This window comes from Nansenia antarctica (assembly GCF_963989245.1).
Source record: "Nansenia antarctica genome assembly, chromosome: 5".
Classification (NCBI taxonomy): Eukaryota; Metazoa; Chordata; class Actinopteri; order Argentiniformes; family Microstomatidae; genus Nansenia; species Nansenia antarctica.
In genome coordinates this window covers 42,301,643-42,326,889 of record NC_137690.1, presented here as the reverse complement: position 1 = coordinate 42,326,889, position 25,247 = coordinate 42,301,643, and the positions used below count along the sequence as shown (strand labels likewise).

Below are 25,247 nucleotides of genomic sequence, written 5' to 3'. Positions count from 1 at the left end.
TGTCAAGCTGCCCTCGAACAGGAGGTACAGGACCCCGGCCGCTAAGACAAACAGACTGAAGGACAGCTTCTACCACAGGGCCGTCAAGGCCCTGAACACAGAAAAGGCCTAAGTTCTGGGCCCAGGACAGTCCGGACGGATTGTATGGCAGCTAGTGCTGAGGCACAAACATGTACATTTTCAAGCCTGCAAACTGTGACACTTTAAAATAATGTGAAAAAATACTTTCTTGTGAAATATGACAACCCTAGTTGACTATCTGTGCAGTATAGTACAGTGGATTGTGTACATAGCCTCTATTGATGTAAACCAGCTCCTTACCTTCTTGTGATTTTATGCATCTATGGTTTTTCTAAAATGTGTTTCTTTTTCCTTTCCTAAACACCAGGGGAGCCTCCCCTCCTAAATTTCGTTGTTTGGTACCTGTACTGTAGCAATGACAAATAAAGTCTATCTATCTAAAGCTATGATTGCTAATTCAAATGCAAAAGATGTTTGCCCATATGAGGAGTGTGATTGTGTGATTGGAGGTTTGAGTTTAGCATTCTGAATGGTAGTGTTTTCCATGAGAGATTTTATCAAGGAAGATTGTGCCAAATGTAGAGAATTGTATTTAGTGTTTTGTTAACTGTGTGGTTTAGAGTGGCAACATGAGTAATAAGCAGGAAATGTGTTTGTCATTGTGAAGAATTGGTGTGAGTTTAATACACCAGTTTCAGGTTTTGGTCATTGTGTTTGAGGTTCGGATGTTAGTGTTAAAGCGGTAGAGAAAAACTGTAATAGAACGGTGTAGCGCAGGTAGGGAGGGAGGCTGGCGGAGGTAGAAATCAGAGGACGGGCTTATTGTAAATGCGTGGATTGAAATGAGGAATGACATCAAACGTGTGCTATCGTCGATACCATTCCTCATTCCGTTCCATGCATTATAATGAGCCTGTCCTCCGATTTCTAACTCCACCAGCCTCCCCTGGTGTGGTGTAAAGTGTAAACAACATGTACTATTAGTGTTATTGTGTGACTAAAGGCAACATATTCAGAACTGAGCTGGTTTCACAAAGCTCTTATTTTGTATCCAGCAATACTTTAAGGCCATGGAACCACCAGTTAGTAGTGTAAAATGTGTATTGTAAGCAACTTGCAAGTTAATTATAATTAATTATTAATAACGTATTATGCAGTCCTCACCACTGTTTCAGTTTTCTTAATAATATGCAAATACAAAGCCAGTAAAGCAAACTGTTGTAGACACTCCATCAAACATGACAACTGTTCAAAGGATATCACACAAGCAGCCATCTTGTTTGACAGTTGAAGATGGGATAGAGTTCATGAGTTAGCACAGAGCCTTTAAATTAAATGTAGAGAATTAGTTATAATTACGTAAGCCAGGTGGGACAGAAACACACTGACAACAAAACTGCGGGTGAGTGAGTGTGTATGTGTGTGTGTGTGTGTGTGTGTGTGTGTGTGTGTGTGTGTGTGTGTGTGTGTGTGTGTGTGTGTGTGTGTGTGTGTGTGTGTGGCGCTTCGAGAAGGCAAGCAATATGATGACCCCCTGATAGTACACAGAGAACATATCTGTTTGTTTATCCAGCTACTGTACTTCCCCAAAAAACTAAATAACCCTGCAATTACAATCTACACCTTCATTTGTGAACTCATAGGTATCACTTCTTGGGGAAATGTGGTAGAGCATCAACAACAACAGATTGATGTAAGTAACATAGAATATGTTATTCTGGTTACAGAACAGGGCACGTTGACAAACAAAAGCATCTGAACATGGACACCTCGATTCATTTAAAAAGTACAAGTACTGTATCTCGAATACTTTGGTTAGTACCATGAGGGTACGGTATGTTGAAAAATAGTTTTAGGCTACTCTATATTTCTTGAATATTATGAGGAAACCGGAAGCCTATTCATGAACGTTTAGAGGCCGATAAAAGTTGTAATATAAAGCTGCATAAAACAAGCTTTAAATCATAATTGACTTGAGTGGTTCCGCAACACTCACAACATTAACAATGATGGACAATAGAGGACAACTTTATTATCAAATAACCTAACGCAACCCTCTTGACGGACCGTCTTCTCTCTACAGATGATTTACAGTGAATACCAATGTATTCAATAGCCTATTGTTGATGTTCAAGTATATCATAAAACCCCGTCTATTTACCTGTGAATCTATGTCCAATTCTAAAATGACCACAAAACAACTTGTACGTAAATTCCAGGCTACAAATTACACAAAATATGTAAAAATAATAATAATAAAAGAAGAAAGAAAGAAAGAAAGAAAGAAAGAAAGAAAGAAAGCGATATCAGACCACACTGGAGAAATTACGTGAAACTCAGGACTGAAGGATTAAGATCTCAGTGGCTCACCGTGGGATCTACTGTATGTAATTAAGGTAAACTAGGCCTATTCTTCTACAAAACATTTCCTTTAACAGCGTGTTTGTTGTTAGGCATAACTTTGCGAATTTGTGGGCTATTCCGAAACGCGCGCTGGGCAGATTTCCGTCACATCAGTGTTTTAATTTCTCTGTTATGATTACAGTAATAATATAAAGCCATATAATCATAGTAATACTACTAATAATTGTAATAATAATGTTATTGATATTATTATTATTATTATTATTAAGCAATACCATATGCAGGAAAAATATACTGCTCGATGGTTTCTGTCGTCATTGAGTTTAAACCTGATTGCAGTCGAACATTTTACACAACAGCAATTCCAGTGTCCACCTAAACAAGATGCTAAATGAAATGTAAACTTGTTTTTTGGAGTCGACTTTAGCCTGTATGAACTAATATAACACTGTTCTGTTCTTTAAATATAAACTGTAGAAATCTTCAACTTCCCCGACGAGTTTCTGAAGGAAGGTTAGTGACGCAAAAGACACATCAATAGCGATAGGCAGATAGAGGTGGATGGAGGGATAGACAGACAGACAGACACACACACACACACACAGACAGACACACACACACACACACACACACACACACACTAAGACAGACAGACATACACACACACACAGACAGACAGATAGACAGACAGATAGATAGATAGATAGATAGATAGATAGATAGATAGATAGATAGATAGATAGATAGATAGATAGATAGATAGATAGATAGATAGATAGATAGATAGATAGATAGATAGATAGATATGTTGGGGCGGTACTTGGACATTATTAGCGCCCTCCAACAGCTGTTCTTTACAGATGACCAGTTTGATTGAGACTGGCAATGTCGCTCATTGAGTGAGGTTGGCTAAGGATTTATTTTCGTGCGTAAAATGATACAGTTCTGTTTACCTTTTGACTTGACAAAAGTCTAACAGAAAGACCGAAGTCCACGGATCCGTGTTGATATCCAACCGAACAAATAGGCTAGAATAGTGAATTCCGAGTAGCCTACTCACAGGGTCCGATCACCAACAAGGGTATTTTCTGCCCGGTATTATAAGTTCACCGGTTCGCCAGGACTCGGCAGTGCGTCCAAGCATTTGGGTACAGTTAGTGCGTTCTCAAAAAAAGCCGCGATGATGAAACAATCTCCTATGAAATCGGATGGGTGGGTGGGCCGGTGCGTCTCTTCTGCCAAGCAACATCTACAAATCTTGTAAGCCGTGCGTCAGGTATATTATCTGGAAATAACGCGATTACTTTGAAAGAAAACAAAGAAGAATAAAGTTGACATTCATTGTGGTTCTCTTGTAGCCAAGAGTGTTTCAACAGAATTTCTAATTATAATTATTACAATTGTTGCGATAAACACACTGCCTCTATGTAGTCGGAATGACAGTCTATTTCTATAAACATGTTAATAACATTGTGAATGTTGGCGATAGCTGAAAAAGTAATATGCCAGGGATGGGGAGCTGTTGCGTCCCTCCCCTTCCCGTGCAAAGTAGTCACTACTATTGGTATAACGAATCAATCTACGACTTCCAAAGCCCGTGTTTAGGGGTGTCCAAGAGGTCCGCTAAAAGACAACTGCTGGCAATATTCAGTCTCTACACAGAACTTTTCTATCTGTAATTTACAATGGCAAACACCTTCAGAAAGAAATAGTAAAGGAGTGTATTTTGGGATGCAGCTGGTTGGAAGGTATCACATTCAGGTTGATCAAACCTGGCATTCTAGATGTGTTTTTGCGGGGATGTCCTTTTGGCAAAGTTTGACAGGATTGTACACGTTCCCCATTTTGCGCAGTCGATGTCGACGCAAACTCTAGGACGAGGAGCAGTACAGTATAACAAAAGAGCCAAGATTACCCAACAGTAGTCTACCCTATAGCCTGTTGTCTCATCACAAATGAACAACCGACTAATGAGTGATCATACGAGACTCCACTATCATATAGATATAGCAAAGACGTACAGATCCCGCATCGGACTAGTAAGGCTGTCATCTTTACCACCCTCTTAAGAGGAAGGGGGGGAGAAAACAACAGAACAATTACAAAGATTGACATGTGGGCTCTTGCTGTCAGAATGACGCTTCAGAGAGAGGGGTGGAGTAACAGAGAGGCAGGAAAAGCAACTCGATGTGTCTGTCTATCAGCAGAGGCTGTCTGAACGCCGGCGCATCCCGTAAGTGCGATATATCTGACTGCGGATACGAAACCCCGTTCACTCTCAAGAGTGTGCGTACAAAAGATCAATTAGACCATATTCATAGGCTTGGTATAGATATACATAGATGTACACGTTTTGTTTGTTTAGGAGCAGTTTTTTTTGGGAGGCAGTATGACATCCACTGTCCACATGAAAGCCCGAAAGGACATGATAATGTGAGTATTGTATGCGAATGTCCGACGACGTGGTGTGTATCGTCCAGAGAGAGAGAGAGAGAGAGAGAGAGAGAGAGAGAGAGAGAGAGAGAGAGAGAGAGAGAGAGAGAGAGAGAGAGAAAGAAAAAGAAAAAGAAAGAAAGAAATTATTGATTGATTGATTGACACAGCTCTAATGTCTGTCCTTTTATCTCTCCCGTTTTCTATTGACTTCCAGAGCTTGAGGAAGGAAACTGCACCTGCGCGGAAATACAGTTTGGAAACGGTATCCATCACCGTGGAAGTCGCGTTGATTCATTTCAATCATTTCTTTGTGACTTTCGACGTTCAAATCGGCTTCAAAGTGTCGATCAGATGGTTGGGATCCTTCTGATGGAACAGTGGCGAGGGACTGTCCGTGTTCTCTACTGAAACCTACATGGAGATCATGCTATTTTTGATCGTACTGTTATGAGTTATCAAACTACAACGTCCACTTCAGTCACATTTCTCTTTTTGGTTTAACATTGTTTGTTTTTTGTCATTAGCCAATTTGTCCGAAAGATGATTTGTGCTCTCCAAAAATGGGCTACTTTCACCGACGCCTATGAATAGACTTCCTTTGCCAATAAAAAAAACGGGGATCTACATTTCTCATCTTATTCTATTACGTGAAGGACAAACGAAGACAATTATTTGCTTGATTCCTTTGCACTTGTTTCCTCGTTTTGGTTGTCCTTTATTTTGGTCTCTGCATGAAAAGTCAAGAGGAAAGTTTAACAACAGAATGCCGAGGAGAAAACAGCAAGCGCCGCGGCGGTCTGAAGGTAAAAATCATCTCAACTTCACCATTTCCTTATTTGATTTGAAAAACTAAACGAAAAACGTAGGAATGTGGATCAATAGCATACAACAACTAATAGACATACTGATTATATGAGGCTACACAACCTGTGGAAAGAAAACGTATGCTGTGCAGAGAAATAAAGCTACTTTCTAGTTTTATTGTCGCAGTATCATATTAAGATGGGTTGTCAAAACATCTAACTTTAAGACACATAGGCCTAATGCAGTTAGACGCAAGGTAGTTCATTGTAGGCGGCCTATTGTGTTTTGACGTAGAATATATTCTAGAAGTGGGCCAGCCTACCAATGGAAAACTGGTCAACGCCGCGTTTTTCCAGCCTGTGTTCCACTCGGGGATTGCCATCCTTGGGGTGCGTTCGTAAATTTACTCGGAGTGCCGGAGCGCACACTGGGTTCAACGTCATAAGGGAACCAAGTCATTTGATTGGACAGGAGGCATTCCATGAGTACTGATCAGATTTCCAGAGCGTATTTACGAACGCAGCCCTTGATTTGATGCCTGATTGATCGCCTGTCACGCCGCTGCCTTTGATCTATTCAACCCTGATAAACATCACTAAATCATTCACCGTGGAAACACGCATGCGCTTGACAGTTGGAGCCCTGTCGAGGGACAACTTTTGCTCATGTAGAGAGAATGAAGAAAATACACATTGAAAGAAAAGTTCTCAAGCAGGGGTAAATACTGGATAATGCCCAGGGGAGGGAGGAAGGAGGAGGAGGATCAAGGGAGGGTGCTGAGGAATGTCCAGATCAGAGAATAACAACCACATACTAATATGCTCAACATCTAGGAGTATGTTGACTAGGCTATATTTTTCCTCAAAAGTAGAACTTCTATCTTGACTTCATGGATATTCATCCACTACATAATGTAGAAGGCCTTGTTAAAGGATTGCCCGTTTGCAGTCTTTAAAAAATTAAATGTAGTAGTAGTAGTAGTAGTAGTAGTAGTAGTAGTAGTAGTAGTAGTAGTAGTAGTAGTAGTAGTAGTAGGCTATACTTAATATTGAGAGATGTTGGTCATTATATAATGAAGTATAGATGAGCAAGACAGTTGTGTCTTGGAAGAGGTTTTCTTGTCTTTCACTATGTAGATGATTGACGGGATTAAACTAATGAGAGCCTGGCTTTGAAGTTCAGCCGTTAACAACTGGAGCTGAACAAAACAGTGCCAGAATGTTAAATAGGCTCTGGAAATGGGAGGTAAGATACATCCAATCACGGTGGGGGATCTGAGACTTTGAAGTTTTGGGGGCTGTAGTCATGTTAAATCACGGGTAAGGTCAGGGTTATGGGTAGAGAGATGACCTCTGATGCTAGCTGTTCTGGAAGGCCTTGTACTGTTTTGTTTTTGTTGTTGGCTTTTTTCTTACTGATTCTTTTGCATAGGCTATTGTTAGAAATGAGATCATGTAGTGCAGCCAGTCCCTACCACGTCTGAACATGATCTGATGACAGAGACAGGCTCGTCCATCCCTGGTTTAGATGGTCAATCAAAGCGTGGCAGGCATCGTCTTACTGTTATTTCCAGTGCGTCTATAGTTGGCTCCATCAAATCAATATTCCAAAGTGTGTGTGTGTGTGTGTGGGTGTGTGTGTGTGTGTGTGTGAGAGAGAGAGAGAGAGAGAGAGAGAGAGAGAGAGAGAGAGAGAGAGAGAGAGAGAGAGAGAGAGAGAGAGAGAGAGAGAGAGAGAGAGAGAGAGAGAGAGAGAGAGAGAGAGAGAGAGAGAGAGAGAGAGAGAGAGAGAGAGAGAGAGAGAGAGAGAGAGAGAGAGAGAGAGAGAGAGAGACAGTACCCTGTAACCGGAGAAAGCAAACCCCAAAAACTCACAATATGCTTCATAATGATACAAAAACAACTCTTGACACTCTTGTGTGTATACACACACACACACACACACACACACACACACACACACACACACACACACACACACACACACTGCAGTCAGCAAAGAAAAGAGAGAAAAAAATGAATATAAATTCCATTTCTGGAACAATCTGTACGTGGTCACGGTATCCACTCGAAAGGTGCTGTAGCCTGTCGACTTCTACACGGCTAGTTACGGCACATCAGCGTTCCTCCATGTTCGGGGATTGGCACATTGCTGCATCTGTTAGTGTTGGCAGTTGTGTTGGATGCGCTGCAGTTGAGCAGCAGTGGAGTTTGCTGCAGTCATTAACTGCTGCTAACTGCTTTTTATCTCCAGAGGGTGCTTTGTTTTCATTTGTGTGCGCTCGTTTGGTAGGCATTTTTTGATTCAGAGTGATGTGTAAGTGCAGGTACATTAAACACATGTCGCAGTCATAATAGCGATAGGCCTGGATAGTTGACTAGTAGGCCTTTAGGAGGAGAGGGTTGTTTAGTAGTCATTTAGGAGGAGAGGAGGAGAGGGTTGTTTAGTAGTCATTTAGGAGGAGAGGGTTGTTTAGTAGTCCTTTAGGAGGAGAGGGTTGTTTAGTAGTCCTTTAGGAGGAGAGGGTTGTTTAGTAGTCCTTTAGGAGGAGAGGGGTGTTTAGTAGTCCTTTAGGAGGAGAGGGTTGTTTAGTATTCCTTTAGGAGGAGAGGCTTGTCCTAGGAGGAGAGGGGTGTTTAGTAGTCCTTTAGGAGGAGAGGGGTGTTTAGTAGTCCTTTAGGAGGAGAGGGTTGTTTAGTAGTCCTTTAGGAGGAGAGGGTTGTTTAGTAGTCCTTTAGGAGGAGAGGGTTGTTTCGTAGTCCTTTAGGAGGAGAGGGTTGTTTAGTAGTCCTTTAGGAGGAGAGGGTTGTTTAGTAGTCCTTTAGGAGGAGAGGGTTGTTTAGTAGTCCTTTAGGAGGAGAGGGTTGTTTAGTAGTCCTTTAGGAGGAGAGGGGTGTTGTTCTGGGGATTAGGATTCGGGAGACAACCAGGCCTTTGATCTCTTGAGCTCTTTGGACCTTTGGGTGACATCACCGTGGCCTTTTGGCACGATGTGTTCCTCTACTACTCCATAGTCTTTCGGGTACATCTAGAGATGATGTTTCACATCACTGTTCACTGTCCCCCCCCCACAAACATAAATAAAAAAAAATCCACTTGGTCCAATGTTTGTTCATCTCCTCAATGACAAGCGGTGAAACAAGAGATAAAAAAAGGACCTTTCTGTGACATCGGTCAATGCCTCATTTCCTCCCTCCTCCCCCCTCCTCCCCCCCCCCTGTGTGAAACAAGTCTCTTAATATGGAGGGTGGGGGTGGGGGGGAGTTAAGCTTCCTTCTTCGACAGCATCATTAGCCGAGGCCCCTAATTATCTCTGAAGCTGACGGATCCGTGACAGGCCCCACCGATTAATGCTGACAAATTCAGCAAGGTGTCAAGTCTGCAGCTGCCTTGATGTAATCAACTTCATATTAGCCAGTCCACGTCCTGTCCCCCGCCATCCCCCCCGTCCCCCCACCGCCCTGCCACCACACCCCCTTCCTCCCTCTAGTGCAGTGCAGTATTAACTAAATTCTACAGAGGCTCATAGGTTACAAATGGACTCTGTCTACCTGACTAATCAAGTCACGCAGGGTGATGCCGCTCTAATGGCTATGATGGTACACTCTGGGCTGTTACTCACTAGCTGTTACTCACTAGCTGTTACTCACTAGCTGTTACTCACTAGCTGCGGCTAAGCTTAAATCACAGAAAAGCTCCTCCCTGTTTCAGCTTTCTCAGTTTTGATGAATTGCGGAGTGACACTTTTTGTTGTGTTGTGTTATCTCTCTCTCTCTCTCTCCTCTCTCTCTCTCTCTCTCTCTCTCTCTCTCTCTCTCTCTCTCTCTCTCTCTCTCTCTCTCTATATATATATATATATATATATATATATATATATATATACTGTATATATATATACTTTTTATGTATTGATGTTTTTTTGTATGCGATGAGTGAGTAGTTACAGGAAAATAAATAAATATTAATTTGATGTGTTAAATAAACAGTTTGTTATATGTAGTTGGTCTTATGTGGTTTGGGCCTGTTTAGAACTATGAATATAAATGTTGTTGGACCTCTCTCTGTGTGTCCTCCAAGGAGCTTACAGGCTGATTTCTCCTGTGTTTCTCCTGTGTTTCCTGTGTTTTTAGCTCCAACCCTAACTTACAAGTATGGGATACCCATTGTAGCTATGTTGTATGATGGTCTGTGATATATCACTCAGTGTCATCTGCTTACTTTCCACCCAAATACATTGAAGTATATGAAGAATGCTAAATATTGCCGTTGTGAATGATCAATCTGTAGAACATGTATGCCGTCTGTGAGTGTTGTCCACCCCCCCACCCCCCCACACCATTTCAAAACTAGAGTAAAGGAGTCATTAACAGGCCACATTGACTTGTGTAGTCAATAGTCATGTTTGCCCCCCCACTCCACTCCTCAACACACATAGTTTAATTCGGGGTTGTAGTGGGTTCTCTCACACACCCTCCTCTCCCTTACACACACACCCTCCTCTCCCTTTCCTCATATATAGTGTCTTCGGAACAGATTCAGACCCCTTCACTTTTTCCACACTGTTGTGTTATAGACTCAATTTAAAATGGATTAAATTAAAATGATTTGCCACCAATCACACACAATAACCCACAGTGACAAAGTGAAAACTTTTTTTTTTTTTTTTTTACATTTCTGTACATTTATTAAAAAATACATGTACATAAATATTCAGACTCTTTGCTATGACACTCTTAAAAATGTCATCAACAAATCACTCAATAAGTTGAATTGAGTCAATTTGAATGCAAGGATAATAGTTCATGTCATTTTGGAATTAATATCTTTTTTAGGGTCTCTGATTTGCATAGGAATCAATTACACACTGTGTGGATCAGGTTGTCATTATAAATTGAGCAAATGGAGAGGAACAAAACTGCCCAGGAATGTGACCCTGAGGCCTTACACACATCTACAAAGTTGAATGGTGGAGAGGAAAAAGCACAGTCGATGGGACAACATCATCTCAGTCACTCTACAAAGTGGTCTATAATGGTCTATAAATAACTAAAAAGAACCCCTTAATGGAAAATAATCACATATCCATAATTGTGTTTGCAACAATGAATTCAAGTGATACAGCAAAGAAGGTGACTGGAAATGTGTTTATTTGGTTTTACTAGAAAGCGTTACGTTTAGTGCAAATCCAGCACATGCAATGCAGTTTCCACACTATCCCTTGTGTGAAGAATAGTGGAGCTGCCTCAAATTGTGGGTATGTATTGTCACTGGCAGGGACTGGGGAGATTGTCAGGGTCAAGAGAAAATGATCAAATTAGAGTTGGTAGTGACATCCTAATCTACACAGTGTGTAATTGATTCCTATGCAAATCCTATAAAAACAAAGATATCAATTCCAATATGACATGAACTATTATCCTTGCATTAAGATGGACTCAATTCAACTGACTGAGTGATTTGCTGATGACAGTTTTTTCTGCATTTTAGCTCATTTGAAGGTGACATAGCAAAGGGTCTGAATACCGTACTTGGAAAATGTCCTCCATTTTAAACGGAGTCTAGAACACAACAAAAATGAGGAAAAAGTGAAGGGGTCTGAGTCCTTTCCGAAGTCGCGGTACGCAAGGTGAAGTGGCAGATGGAGATTGATGACTGCTCTTATGGTAAAGAAAGGGTGGAAATGAAAATATGCTTGGATTAAACGTGCCAAGAGAGCCACGATGAAAAGGTATTCCCCTCAGCGCCACCCGGGTCAAACTATTTCTGGGTTTAATAAGCTCTTTTCGGAATTGTGGAGACTGAATTTCCACGCACGCACACACACACACACACACACACACACACACACACACACACACACTTTCCTAGACCTATACACTTCTAACTTCTAACTCTCTCTCACCCCCCCCCCCCCCCCCCCCCCCCACCGATACAGTTTGGCCTCCTAACATGAATCTACACCCGAACGCATGTTGAAAAGCATCGAAACACAAACACATGCATTTCATGAAACAACCTGACACAACGCGAGCTGACCTCTTACTGCATCGACCCCTGCGGTGTCTGCATGCCTCCTTATCCGGGCCATTTCCTTTCCCAAATCTCTGTCTCGTCGAAGAGCGACCTTCAATCTGAGAGGATTTGATAAGTAGAAGCTAAATGGTGCTAGCTCCACCTTGCCCCTCTGAGAGCCACGCTTCAGGGTTCACTATACTGCTTTACGCCTCTCCAGTCCTTCTTAGATCTCCACGCCACCACGGACAGGACTGGACTAGCAGTTGATTTGGGGACCGGCAGTGTTAAGAAGTGGGCTACAGTACAGGATGTTAGCGCGGGAGCATTTGGAGGTTTGTGGAAAATCACGGCAGACCAGCTGTATTTGCTCTCAGTACTGCCCCCCCCAAGCCCTCGCTCTGTGTGGGTTGACATTTCATTTCTCAGCTAATTTCTATCAGCATGAGACGGAGGGAGGGAGGGAGGGAGGGAGGGAGAGAAGAAAGAGAAAAGGCCGAAACAAAAGAGGAGAGAGTGAGGCATGACCTGGAGACAGGAAGTCCAGAGTACACTCAGAGGTCAACATGTGCCCGGGGGGGAAGACCCCTGTCTGAGCCCCCGCTATGTGTGTGTGTGTGTGTGTGTGTGTGTGTGTGTGTGTGTGTGTGATCGATTATCCCCCCCCCCATTTTTCCCTGGACTTTTAGAGAAAAAGTGCTGCTTCTAGACCGCTTGTGTGTTCATGTGTGTGGTGATTTCAGAGCTATTGAGGGTATCTAGAATCTAACGTGTGTGTATGTGTATGTGTGTGTGTATGTGCGTGTCCCATTGTTCCCCCAAGTTTCTTCCCTTGATTTCAGAGCTGACAGTGCGTTCCTAAACTCTAATTCCAGTGTTCTCTGTACTGACGCCAAGGCCTACGCTTGTATGTGTGTATGTGAGTCATCTCACATATGCTCAGTATCACACCTGTCTGGTGGTGAGTGATGCATGCCAGACACACGGCTAGTTAGCTAGTTAGCTAGTTTCCTCTGCTCTTTGTTGATTTGTTAAAGCAAATTTACTAGATTTTTTTGGTGATTTCTTTGTGTCCTGAATAGGGTGCAAATGATAGCAGCGTTCTTTGGGTTTGACCTAGTTTTCACCAAGTTATTTTTTTTTACATAAAAAAAAAGAAAAGTGGACTGTTTATGGATAAGAGATTGATCATTCTGTGAGCTTGAATGAATCTAGGTTTGTGAGTACATAGGTTTTTGCAAGGACAAGGATATTGGTAATTGATTTATTGTCTACATAACAGTATATGTTTTAATTATAATCAAGCTATTTGAAAGGTGTGCGCTATATTTAATTTGAACGACCAATTAAAATAGACTGAAAGCTTTTTGATGATGATTAAAAAGATTAAAGAAACAGTCTCTCTGAGGAGGTCAACATTCTGCTACTCTTGTTCTGCCCCTCCCCCGGACACACTACCTAACACACTACCTAACACAGAGCAGGCCATCTCATCCTGTTCCCCACTACTTGCTTGACCTCTCCTCACAAAAGCGTCAGAAACTAAACCTACAAAACGACACAAAAATTGAAAGAACAGAACATTTTGGGTCCTCTATTTCCTTTACTCAACCCTTAAACACTTTGAGTGCATTACAGGGTAAGAGGGGAGGTTAATAAAGAGGAAGAGAGAGAGAGAGAGAGAGAGAGAGAGAGAGAGAGAGAGAGAGAGAGAGAGAGAGAGAGAGGGAGGTTTGGGAGAGGGAGGGGGGGGGGCTGAGAAGAAAGGTATTAAAAGTGACAGATGAACAGGACTGAGGAGAAATTCTCCGCCAGCAGCTGTGACTGCAACCATTACCCTGACAGGTGTCAATTAAGAATTACTGCCGGGCCCCCAGTCATTCTTTCCAGCCCAGCTGTCTGCGTGCGAGAGAGAAATAACACTTTACCCTTGTCACTGAGTTAGCTCTTAGCCGCCGCTCCTGCCCGAAATTATCCGCCGGCCGCGCTAATCGATAACCAGTGTATTAGCAATTATTTTGCACATTGATTTACAAGGGCCAACGACTCCCACTGTGCTGTTATTAGCTGTTGATTAGATGTGCCTGCACTACAGACAGACACGCACGCACACACACACGCACACACAGACACCAACTGACCCACCCCCACCCATTAGTGAGGGTACACACATACATAGATCTACTACACACTCTCACGCGAGCACTTCTCTAGCCAGGTGCATATATGTTGCACATGCACCTCTGCACCCACGCACGCACACACACACACTCACGCACGCACGCACACACACTCACACACGCACGCACACACACACACTCACACACTCAGGCACGCACGCATGCACACACACACACACGCACGCACGCACACACACACACACGCACGCACGCACGCACGCATGCACACACACTGCTGCTGTTGCCAGGTGAATCTATGGTTCCTTAGAGGCTGAAGGGGCAGAGAGACTAGGCTCCCTCTCCCTGCCCCTTCATCATCATCATCATCATCATCATCATCCCCCATTTGTGCGACAGGCCCCCCGTTTTACGTTAATGCCCTTGGGCAAGCTAAGGGTCAGGTAGGGAGGGGGTAATGAATACAGGTTCATTTCAGGTGTGTGTGTGTGTGTGTCTGCATGCGTGCGTGCATGTTAACGACAATGTTAAGTAAAAGACTGCTGTATTGTTGCATGTTAGTGTGTTTGACCATTGTAAGTCGGTCAAATGTCCCAAGCAGAAATTGGCATTTGCCATCATATCATAGCGTCAATATAATTTGTATTCAATATAATCACCTCCTCATTGTGAGGATATGGAGATATTTAGCAAGCCGCCACATGAGCTAGAAGACGAGCAGTAGAGCTGGAACAGCTAGCAACTCAGCTAAAAACAGTCGAAGGGTATAGTCTGCGTTTTGAGTAATCTCACAGTAATATGTTGTTTGCTTTCCGGCTTGCTGGGTAACTATTTGGAACATGATGACAATTTTGACTTTGGTTCTGACAGAAGCTATTTGCTGTAGCCTACTCGAGGGGGAAAACAAACACATATCACTTAAAGCTTGGTTCATGATGCGTGTTAGTTTTTGTGTTCTACAGAAAATGTGACAGGGCATGGTTAAAAAGTCCGCAAGTAGGGCAAAATCATTTTTCAGTTTTTTCCAGATTATGAAAGGGTAGATTGTAAGCTTTAAAATGATGTGTCATACATTGAAATCTGAAACAAGTTGAAGAAGTCATGGATATTTGAATGTTGATACCCCCTGAACCACCGTACTGAGATATCCAGCCTCAAAGTCTTCAGAAACGTTTTTCACAGAGGTAATGGGTGTAACAATAGCCCACATTTTTTTAGGGACCCCCAATTGTTGTATTTGTATTGTAAATTGTAATTATTATGAATTATTATTATTATTAATGTACCTGGTTATGTTACAGTAGAGAAACAAAAAACAGTTACCAAAACTGAGTATTTACTAGCTAAGATTGGCAAAAGATTGGCGTGGTGCAACCGAAATTAGTAAACAACTAGTTTGAAACTAGCTAGTAACAACTAGGGGTTTAGTAACTACTAAATGCCTGCATTTAGTAATGACTTACGCCAAATTGGTGCAACGCAGTCCAGTAGGCTACCAGATACGATGTTGTAATGTATGCACATATTTTGCTACCACGGTTGCCAGACGGAATTGACAATGTCCAGCCCAACCGGTCTAAAAGCTGCCGAATCCACCCGTCCAGTGTGACCAAAAGTAGCCCAATCTGGCAATACTGCACTTGCTAAGTTCTTGCAGCTCGCGTGAACACAGGTTCTTCCATCAGCGCTCGCCTACCGCTTCGATTGCAGACTCAAGTTAACGCGCGTGCAGAAAGATGTCACGAAACTCATGTCCGGTAGCTTTCTTTCAAGGAATTTTAAAATAAAAGTCCCGTAAAACAATTGTTATTTCTCGCCGTGAGAAATAGAGGTGCGGCGTGAGAGCGTGAGAACTGGTTGAAATGCGTGAGTCTCACAGCGATTGCGTGAGACTTGGCAGCTCTGCACATATTGTGTAAGTCATGACCGTCAGGGGAGCGCTTCTACTCTGCCTCGCGAGACGATACGAGGGATGAGCGCGAGCGGCTCGCTTTGGGTTTCCTGGTTTGCGGCACAAACGATCTGTCCGGTTGGTGCTTTCGAGTGAGCGTCATACCCCCGAAAAGTAAACAGAACATGGCATTGAACCGCCAGTGTATCAAAGCTCAGTTTAATACTCTAATTTGACATTTTACCAGGACCGTGACTCGGTCTGCCACAGGTTAAAAAATACAGGTACCGGTAATTCCCTACCCAAGGTCAGTAACGGTAAATACCTGTAAATGACCGGGAGGGTATTCCACGAAGCGCGATTAACTCTGATCCAGGTTTAAATCAGATCCGGGCGCTAATTTAAATTAATTAATTTAAGCTTGCGGTCGGTTCCATCAATGTGGCTCGAATAATTTGCTGCTTCTGAGTAATTCTGGTCGCGAGCAGACTTACAGGCTGATTTAGGTAATGCGTGCGTCAAAAAATCTCTCACAGGCGGAAACTACATCCCGAACGACAGTTCCTCAAGTGTCTTTTAGGAAATATTAGTTCCCACTTTTTACGAGATAGATAGATAGATAGTTTGACTGTGTGATATATAGATAATTTGATATTTTGAAAGGTATTTACCGATCGATAGATAGATAGTTTGATTGTGTGATAGATAACTTGATATTTTGAAAGTGTGATAGATAGATAGATGATTGATAAATAAATAAAAAAGTGTTGCGGTACATGTGGGAAGACGGCAAATGTGGGAAAACTAGGTTTAGGGTTAGGTGCTACGTCGACTTGGTACATGCTGGCATGTCTAACCCTAACCCTAATCCTATCCCTAACCCTAACCCTAACCCTAACTCTAGTTTTCCCACATGTACCGTCTTCCCACATGTACCGTAACATGTCTATCAACTTGCATTGCCGTCATCACAGCGGTGTGGCTGGCGCAGGAGTTAAGGCAGCCAGCTAGAGTTCCGAAGGCTGTGGGTTCGAGACTTGATTTAATTGAACTTTTTTTTTACATTTAACCGAATCTTTCATGCAAATCAATTTACAATATATATATATATATATATCTGTCTAAGTGAATCATCTATCCATCATCCATCAGTAATCATAAAAAATATATATGCCAAATCCAGGGTCCAGTTAGAAGAACATGATTTACTCAGAAAGGCTTCAAACACCATTGTAATCGTGTCAGTTCTTGTAAATTAGCCTGCACCATCATTTTATAGCCTTTATACTTTTTTAGATGAGATTTTAGATTAGATTCAGACAACGGAATGCAGTAAAAAGTGTGTCTGAAGAGGGATTTGAACCACCGTCTTAAAATGACGAATAAATACCATGGCAGCGGTCAATACCACTAGGCTGTCGTGACGATATGATGGTTTGTAGCCTGCTGCTGATATCACCACAGTAGTAAATATTCATTTATTAAAATATGAACATATAACAATAACTGGGGCTAGTATGACCTACGCATTTAATCGGTCAGCAATTTCTTGCCAAACCATTTACCTCGCCTTGTTAATTGCGGCAGTATTACACTATTTTACATCTTATTTTTCGTCTTCATAAAGATCAATCTTCATCTCGACAGTTCGACTCTTCTGCGCTCTTTATGTCTGCGTGCACCCGCCCATATCGAGGATTTCTAAGCCGGTGTTCTATGAACACTCATGACACAATCCTGATCCTCGTTCGAGGAATCACCTGAGGCTTGAATTCCAATCACGAGTTGCCTGATCGCGGCATTTATTTTTATCGCCGATATACTAATCAACGTTCGTGGAATAACCCCCGGGACATGCCTCTGTGTAAACAGGGCTATACTGACACAAGTATCTCATCCCCCAACCCCAGTAGTCTGTTGCAGACACCCGTGCCGTGCCTTTTTTACGTACTAAAAGAGCCGCCTCAAATGACCCCCTCTTTACAATGCTCAAGCTGCTATTTACACACAACAACCACTAGTTGGCCGCTTGTAAATTAGCCTGCTTCCTACACAGAAAAACTTCAAAATAGCGTTATACCAGCTTATTCTGATGTGATTTTGAAAATGTAAGGATACTGGGTGGTAGAACGCACATATCTAGGAAAAGTCATGAAAGGAGGGTCCTGAAATTTGATGGAGTGCAAAGATATAAACATTTGTTTTACTCACAGGGGTCACATGACTCCTCACGGCTGATTAAGTGTTTCAGGATTTCGGGCCACATAACAGGCCCATCATGATAAGACACAAGCCCGTGTTGGTTAAGCAGCCTCTCATCATACCTTTTACAAGCCTACAGAAACATCCCATAATAACACGGACGCTAACAGCCCCCCCCCCAAAAAAAGGCACCCTGTACTGTTTTTTACGATTTGTTTTCGCGTCGGAAAAAGGATTAGCTGGAAATGTGTCAATGCTTTGTACTTATTTCACCCTCTGCTTCCAGGGGTTGAGGCGTTTTTTTCACTGCGATGCCGCTCGTCTTCTTTGTATTTGTGTTTGTGTGTGTGTGTGTGTGTGTGTGTGTTGTGTTCCCTTCGTTCTGTGTTTCGGGGGCGTTTTTATATAAATCCATAACTCCCTGCCCTGTATTTGCAGTATATCAGGACGGAAAGACAAATAAAGGTGCTTGTTTTTACGGTGTTTGGTGATGGATAAAAGCTGGCCTCAGCATATTGAGACGTGTGTGTGTGTGTGTGTGTGTGTGTGTGTGTGTGTGTGTGTGTGTGTGTGTGAGATGTGTGCGTATGTGTGTGTGTGTGTGGAGAGTGGAGAGTGGACAAGTCACTGGAGCCGTCCATCCCCCCCCCCCCCTAGGAGTATTTATTTAACTGATAAGGGGTTTGAAAAGCAATGAATACGTTTCTTTTTTTCCCTTTTTTTTTTGGACAACAGTTTACTGGGGCTTGTAGATAAGACATCTAGGAATGGATGTGGCTAGGGACGGCAGTTTGTCCTTGAGGCGGGACACCGGGGCAGGTCACACTGGGCTTCTCTCTCTCTCTCTCTCTCTCTCTCTCTCTCTCTCTCTCTCTCTCTCTCTCTCTCTCTCTCTCTCTCTCTCTCTCTCTCTCTCTCTCTCTCTCTATTGCCTATCATCACTAATGTCTCTCTTTCTCTCTCTGCCTCCATCTCCTCATTTTCAGGAGCTTTCTCTCCTGTGTATCGCATACATCTATCAAACATATACCGTTGTGTCTCGCTCACCTCTCTTGCTTCTTCCCCTCTCTTTTAATATTCCCTCTATCCTTATCTCTTCCCCATAAAAACAAATAAAAATAAAATCCCTGAATTTGATACGTCATGTCGCTAGACAGGACAGATGTTTTGAAGAGGGAAGCACCGCCCCCGTTTAAAGGACCAACGCCACATGTCCCACCCCCCCAAAAAGCTCATTTTGAGCGGCTGCAGACTCAGACAATGTCAGTAATGGCGGGGGGGGGGGGGGTATAAGCTCAGATGGTAAGTCGTCTGTCTTACTGAGCGATGGGATGTCACGGACCCCCTTGTCTGTCAGTCTGTCTGATGTCTGCCCTCCGCCAGGAATGGTGTCATGCTGTGTGTGTGTGTACACCTGTCTGTCTCTCTGTCTGTCTGTCTGTCTGTCTCTCTGTTGGCCTGTCTGTCTGTAAACAGTAGGGGAGATCTCTCTCTCTCTCTCTCTGTCAGCTGTTCTGTCTGTCTGCCTGTCTGTCTGTCTGTCTGTCTGCCTGTTAGGGATGCACCGAATCGAAAATTATTGTCCCGAAGCCGAAGCTGAATTTAAGGAAACATTTGGCCGAATACCGAATGCGTAGCCTACCGGTAGTTTTTAATTTGTCTTTGTACCATTGCATAAATTAAATTGATTTTGCTTTTTATTCATGCTTTTCAGAGAATAATTTTTTGGGTTTACTTTTATTGATCACTTTTATTGAACATTCCAGCAGACATTAGGCTATACCAACAAAGCAAGACAGCGATACAAGCAATAACTGAAAACTAGACAGGGAAAATTCCTGTGGAAATTGTGAACTGAGCCTCACAGCCAGCAGAGAGCAGGTCAGTGGCCACAGCTAAGCCCATTTGCAGTCCAGCGCCAGCAGGGTTAGGGTTAAACAGCGCCAGCAGGGTTAGGGTTAAACAGCGCCCCCGCCACCACGTCGGCGCAACTGCAAACTAAATTGCAGTTAGAAATGACAGAAATCCACCGAGTGCAACGCTTGTAGAAAGTACGACCGTCAGAGTTTTGTCGAGAGCTGGAGGCGGCAAGAAATATGACGGAGGCGGCCGTCTCATCATTCTCTATGCAGGAAAAACCCTGCTACTATTCACCTGTATAACCCTGCTACTATTCACCTGTATAACCCTGCTACTATTCACCTGTATAACCCTGCTACTATTCACCTGTATAACACTGCTACTATTCACCTGTATAACCCTGCTACTATTCACCTGTATAACCCTGCTACTATTCGGCGGTAAACATTCAGTCTTTTCACACATTCGGCCGGATACCGAATGTGCTTTTTTTGCTATTATTCGGCCGAATACATTCGGTGGCTGAACCTTCGGTGCATCCCTACTGGCTGTCTGTATGCCTGTCTGCCTGTCTGCCTGTCTGCCTGCCTGCCTGCCTGCCTGTCTGTCTGTCTGTCTGTCTGTGTTTCTCCACCCTGTCTCTCTCACTCTCCCTCAGAGTTGTACATTAACTCTTTATGGCTGACTGGACCTCTGTGTTGGACATGTGATGGTGTATCTATCCATCATTGACTGGTTGAGTTTGTCTCTACCTCCAGGATCTCTGAGGAAGTAGGTGGAAGTAGAAGGGGAATCTGATCCTAGGTCTGAGGTTAAGGACTTCTCCTTTCTCAAACTGTGAGGTTAGAGTTTCAGCTCACTGTGAGGTTACAGTTTCAGTGGTAAGAGGTTAGAGGTGAACCAATGGGGCATGACCGAGTCATGCATGGCAATTGTTCTTATTTTGGTCAGAACATAAAGCCCTGAAGCACTAAAGTGACTTGGATTTCCAAATCAAATCATTTCTGGGTAAATGTTAGGTTACAGAATGTAATTGTTTACCGTTGAAATGTTGAAAAAGAAACAAAAAAGTAGCTTTTGTTTTCTCAAGGCTTCAGACTGACAGGGTTGACTGGGTGTGTCGCTGGCATTGATTGACAGTTGTTAGGTTTGTTCCTAGGTTCAATGTAATTCAGCCAGCTGGAAAGTCAAACAATTCTCTACAGAAGCATACAGTGTGTCTTGCGGATTTATTGCAGCATTTCTGTTTGCAGTTGGATACTATTAGATTGTTTGTGAGCTGGCTTTGATGATGTTATTTTACTTTGAACCTGGCTTTGTAGGAATGTTAGCAACTCTGCTAATGTAAGTTAGCCAATGTTATACTTGTGCTGCATTTTACCACAAAATTCTAAACGGCCAGTTTCATCTTGTCTCGACTGCTGTTACCATTGTGTTTTATAAACAGCTAAAACCAGCAAACAATCCAGTTGAAACCCCTCAATTTGTAATCAAGCAGTTGATGTTTTTTTCTGTTTGATTTCAGAATGATGTATTTTTGGAGGGGGATTTGATGGATTTCTTAATAGGGTTTCTGGAGCTTTATGACTTGACTGAAAGGGCTACTTCTCTAAGCAGGTGAACAGTGCTACCGTGACAGAGAGACCATGGGAGAGGAACACAAGTGAGACAGCCAGAGTGTGTATGAGGGGAGGAGCCACCGAGAAGAAGAGGGAGGGAGGGAGGCAGAAGGGAGACAAGCAGCAATGGAGGGAGGGTGGACGGAGAGAGAGAGAGGGAGGCAACAGAGGAGGTCTCAGAGGAGGTCTCCCATACCTGCCACTCATCACTCACGGCTTAATGATGCTGTTTTCTCCCTCTCTTTTCCTTGGGAGTCACCACTGGCGGCCAATCAAACGGGGTCTTCCAAAGGTCACCACCTCCAGGTGGGGATTCCTCCACCAGGCCCCGACAATAGTGTGTGTGTGTGTGTGTGTGTGTGTGTGTGTGTGTGTGTGTGTGTGTGTGTGTGTGTGTGTGTGTGTGTGTGTGTGTGAGTGAGTGCGCGCATGTGCATGTGTGTGTGTAAGTAAGTAACTATGTACTAAAGAAACTAGTAACTGATGTGTCTCTTATGTCTGCTGGCATTTTAATTGGCGTAGTTGCGTGAGTGTGCCTCTGCGTGTGTGTGTGTGTGTGTGTGTGTGTGCGTGTGTGTGCGTGTGAGTGCATCTGTGTCTGCATGCTTGCGTGCGTGCCTGTGTTAAGCGGGGTACACACATAAGGATTTTCTGGCCGATTTTGGCCCGATTTTCTGATGTCTGAAAACGACAGAAAACGGCCGATTATCAGATGGATCCTAACATTTTCCTATAACAAAATCCTGTGGTGTGAGGTGTGTTGAGTCAATTCTCTTCAATTGTGCAATCAACTCTCCCGACAACCTGCTCGGAAAATGGGCGTGGCCGGCAATCGTAAATGTCAATTGTGTTCAATACTTACGACCAGAAATCATAGGGTTGCCAGATTGTTTGGTGGAATTAGCGGTTTTAGACTGTGGTTAGGGTGGAAAATGTCATTTCCATCTGGCAACCCTGCTCGCGAGTCCAACTATAACGTAGCCAATCAAGAAGCGAGCTGACTTCTTCTTTTCGTTATTCGGCACTTTATTTGCCCTGTCGCACATGGTTGTCTCGTACAGGTCAGTCAGGGTACTACGTTAGATAATAATAATAATAATAACTTTATTTGTATAGCGCTTTTCCTGCAAACGTTGCGGCTCAAAGTGCTTTAATCATTATATCATCTTAATTTAATTATTTTGTAATTTAAAGGCAATATTAAAAGGATGGGTTCACACGAGATTTCTGGCTTGGGGAACGAGACTCTAGAGCAGTGGTCACCAACCTTTTTAAGCCCAAGATCCCTGACCTCGGCCTTGGTGAAGGCAAGATCTACCTATTGAAGCGTTGAGAGAAAAAGACAGCCAAGATAGTACTTTAAACTTAATGACGTTTATTTGCCTGTATTTTAATTAGATGCAATGCATTGGTCCAACATTAAAATTGATGCAACAACAAAAAAAAGACTGTATCAAGCATATGTCAAGCAGCTGTCTTGCTTTAAGAATTGTACATAACTGAAATTCAATTCAAAGTTTGATTATGTCATTTCATTACAACACAAAAAAATAAAGGCATGGAATGATGGAATATAGGAATGTATGATAAAATCATTTTGTTCATAGTAACGTTAGCTGACATTCTTGACATTTTGACACTTGACTGACTTAATTATTATTCTTACTTATTAACATTGACAAACATATTTACAAGTATAGCATTTTATAAAGTAGCACTGTAATGTGTACTTGTGTCTCAGTCAGTGCTAAGTGCAGTCATCTTATGCAGCATTACCTTTCACATCGAAACAGTCATGTTACTCACTCAAGTCAGTGTGATGGTTGTGAGACTTGTGACTGGATACTGTCTACAAGTGCTTTGTAGTTTGGCTCATAGCTACTGACTGCCAGTCTGAGACAGTCTGTGAGGTGTCTGTCAGTAAGGCGGCTCCTGTACTTTGATTTGATTATTTTCATCTGTGAAAATGACATTTCACAGAGATATGTGGATCCAAAGTAGGCACTCACTCTTAGTGCACATGCAGTGAGAAGAGGAAACTTCTCTCTGCTGACAAGTCCCCAAAAGTCACTGTCCCTTGACCTGGCTTTCAGCTCTATGTCATTTTGTAAATCAACCATCTCCATGTCAACTCCACTTGGCAAAGTAAATACTTGCTGGAATTTGGCTGCTACCTGCTCTATATCAATGGGCACAAATGGGTTTGAGACAAATGCAGCAATATCTCCCATGACATCTAACTCACCAAAACGCCGATTGAACTCTGTTGCCAGTTTGTCCGGGGGAGCACAGTACTGCTCAGGGTGAAAAGCATAATTGTCTTCCAAGGCCTGTGCCATTTTCTCCAGGTTGGGAAAGTGTATCAGCCTCCCATTCTTTAGGTGTGTGTGGTCCAAACACCGAGCTTGGCCTTGAACCCATTTACTGCGCTTATCATGTGGGGAAGGTGTCGGTCTTTTCCCTGCAGCTCGTAGTTGAGTGCGTTCAGTTTTGCGGTTATGTCTGTCAGGAACCCCAGGTCCAGTAGCCACGCATCATCTGCCAGTTCCTTGTGCTCCTCGTTCCTTGTAAGTAAGTAGGCCTAAGTAAGTAAAGCTTTATTTATATAGCACCTTTCATACAAGAAATGCAGCTCAAAGTGCTTTACAACAGGAATAAGAACATAAAGTGAATAAAAACATATATAAAAACATATACATGCATAGAATGAATATAAAAGCAGGGGGAAACAGTAAAAAGAAAAGGTAAAGATCTGACTTTCCACACCAATTTAAGTCCTTTGCCTATGAAAATATTTACTACCACTTGCCTTGTCGACAGGAACGTCTTGATCTCGGGCAGCAAGTCGACAAATCGCTGCAGCACTTTGCCGCGACTCAACCACCGCACATCAGCATGGAGAAGCAGGTCTCCGTAAGCAGCGTCGAGCTCGTCCAATAACGCTTTGAATAAGCGGTGCTGAAGCGCTTTTGCTCGAATCGAGTTGACTAGTTTCACCACCAGTGTCATTACATGGGAAAAGTCCAACACCTTACCAGCCAAGGCCTGCTGATGGATCACACAGTGATAATTGGCGAACGAGGGAAAATCAGGGTCATTACGACACAGTCCAATAAATCCATTGCGCGCACCGCGCACCGCTGGGGCCCCGTCAGTAGTAATCGCCACTAGTTTATGAATGGGTATGTCATTTTCACCGACATATTTTTTTAACTCATTGTAAATATCCACACCCCTCGTTTTCTCCTTTAAGTGCAAAAGAGTGAAGAAATCCTCCTTTGTTGTAGAATCCTGGAAAACCATTTTGACAAACGTTTTTTTTGCGAGTCACGTAGCAGTACTATTCTCTTATCTGATTGGTCACTTTTATGCAGCATTTGCGACACAACAGTTTGCATTGTGCGATCGACGGGTTGGTGACCACTACTCTAGAGCATCGTTTCTCAACCCCGGTTCATCCCATCTGTAATGTCATGTTTCAACCCTTGCCATCCTTTTCTTGCATAGCACCCGCAAATGAACACGGATAGGAGTGGAATAGGCTATATAACTGTAAATAGTTGATTGTCTTTGGATTTAGCCAGTTGGCGAAGATTTATGAGGCTATTTAATTTGTGTTGCTCATCTAACAGCGATAAGGTGTTGTTTAATTTACGGTCTTGTTTAATTTCTATGAGTGTTTTCCTTGTAGGCTATGCTTGAGTGACATGTGTTTCAGTTTGTAGGCTCATTGTAATTGTTGGCTATAAGCGAGAGAGAATATTTCTTATGTTAGTTTTGATACTCAGTCCATGTCCCCGCCGGTGACGTAAGCCTGTCGTGCCAAATACTCCCTCCCCGCGTATACACACTACCCTCAGCGCTTATGCGTTCGCTTCCTTTCAATACAGCTTATTTAAT

The 25,247-nt window shown here is 42.9% G+C and overlaps 1 protein-coding gene across 1 annotated transcript in view; it reads left to right on the top strand.

The window, feature by feature from the left end:
* Window positions 1-5,584: 5,584 nt before the first annotated feature.
* LOC308159005 (teashirt homolog 1-like) overlaps window positions 5,585-25,247 on the top strand; it is a gene marked incomplete at both ends in the record, with an annotated part of 42,128 nt that continues 22,465 nt past the window's right edge. Inside the window, one exon of the mRNA XM_080532743.1 lies at window positions 5,585-5,624. Coding sequence (XP_080388869.1) covers window positions 5,585-5,624 — 40 coding nt within the window. The remainder of the gene's footprint in view (window positions 5,625-25,247) is intronic.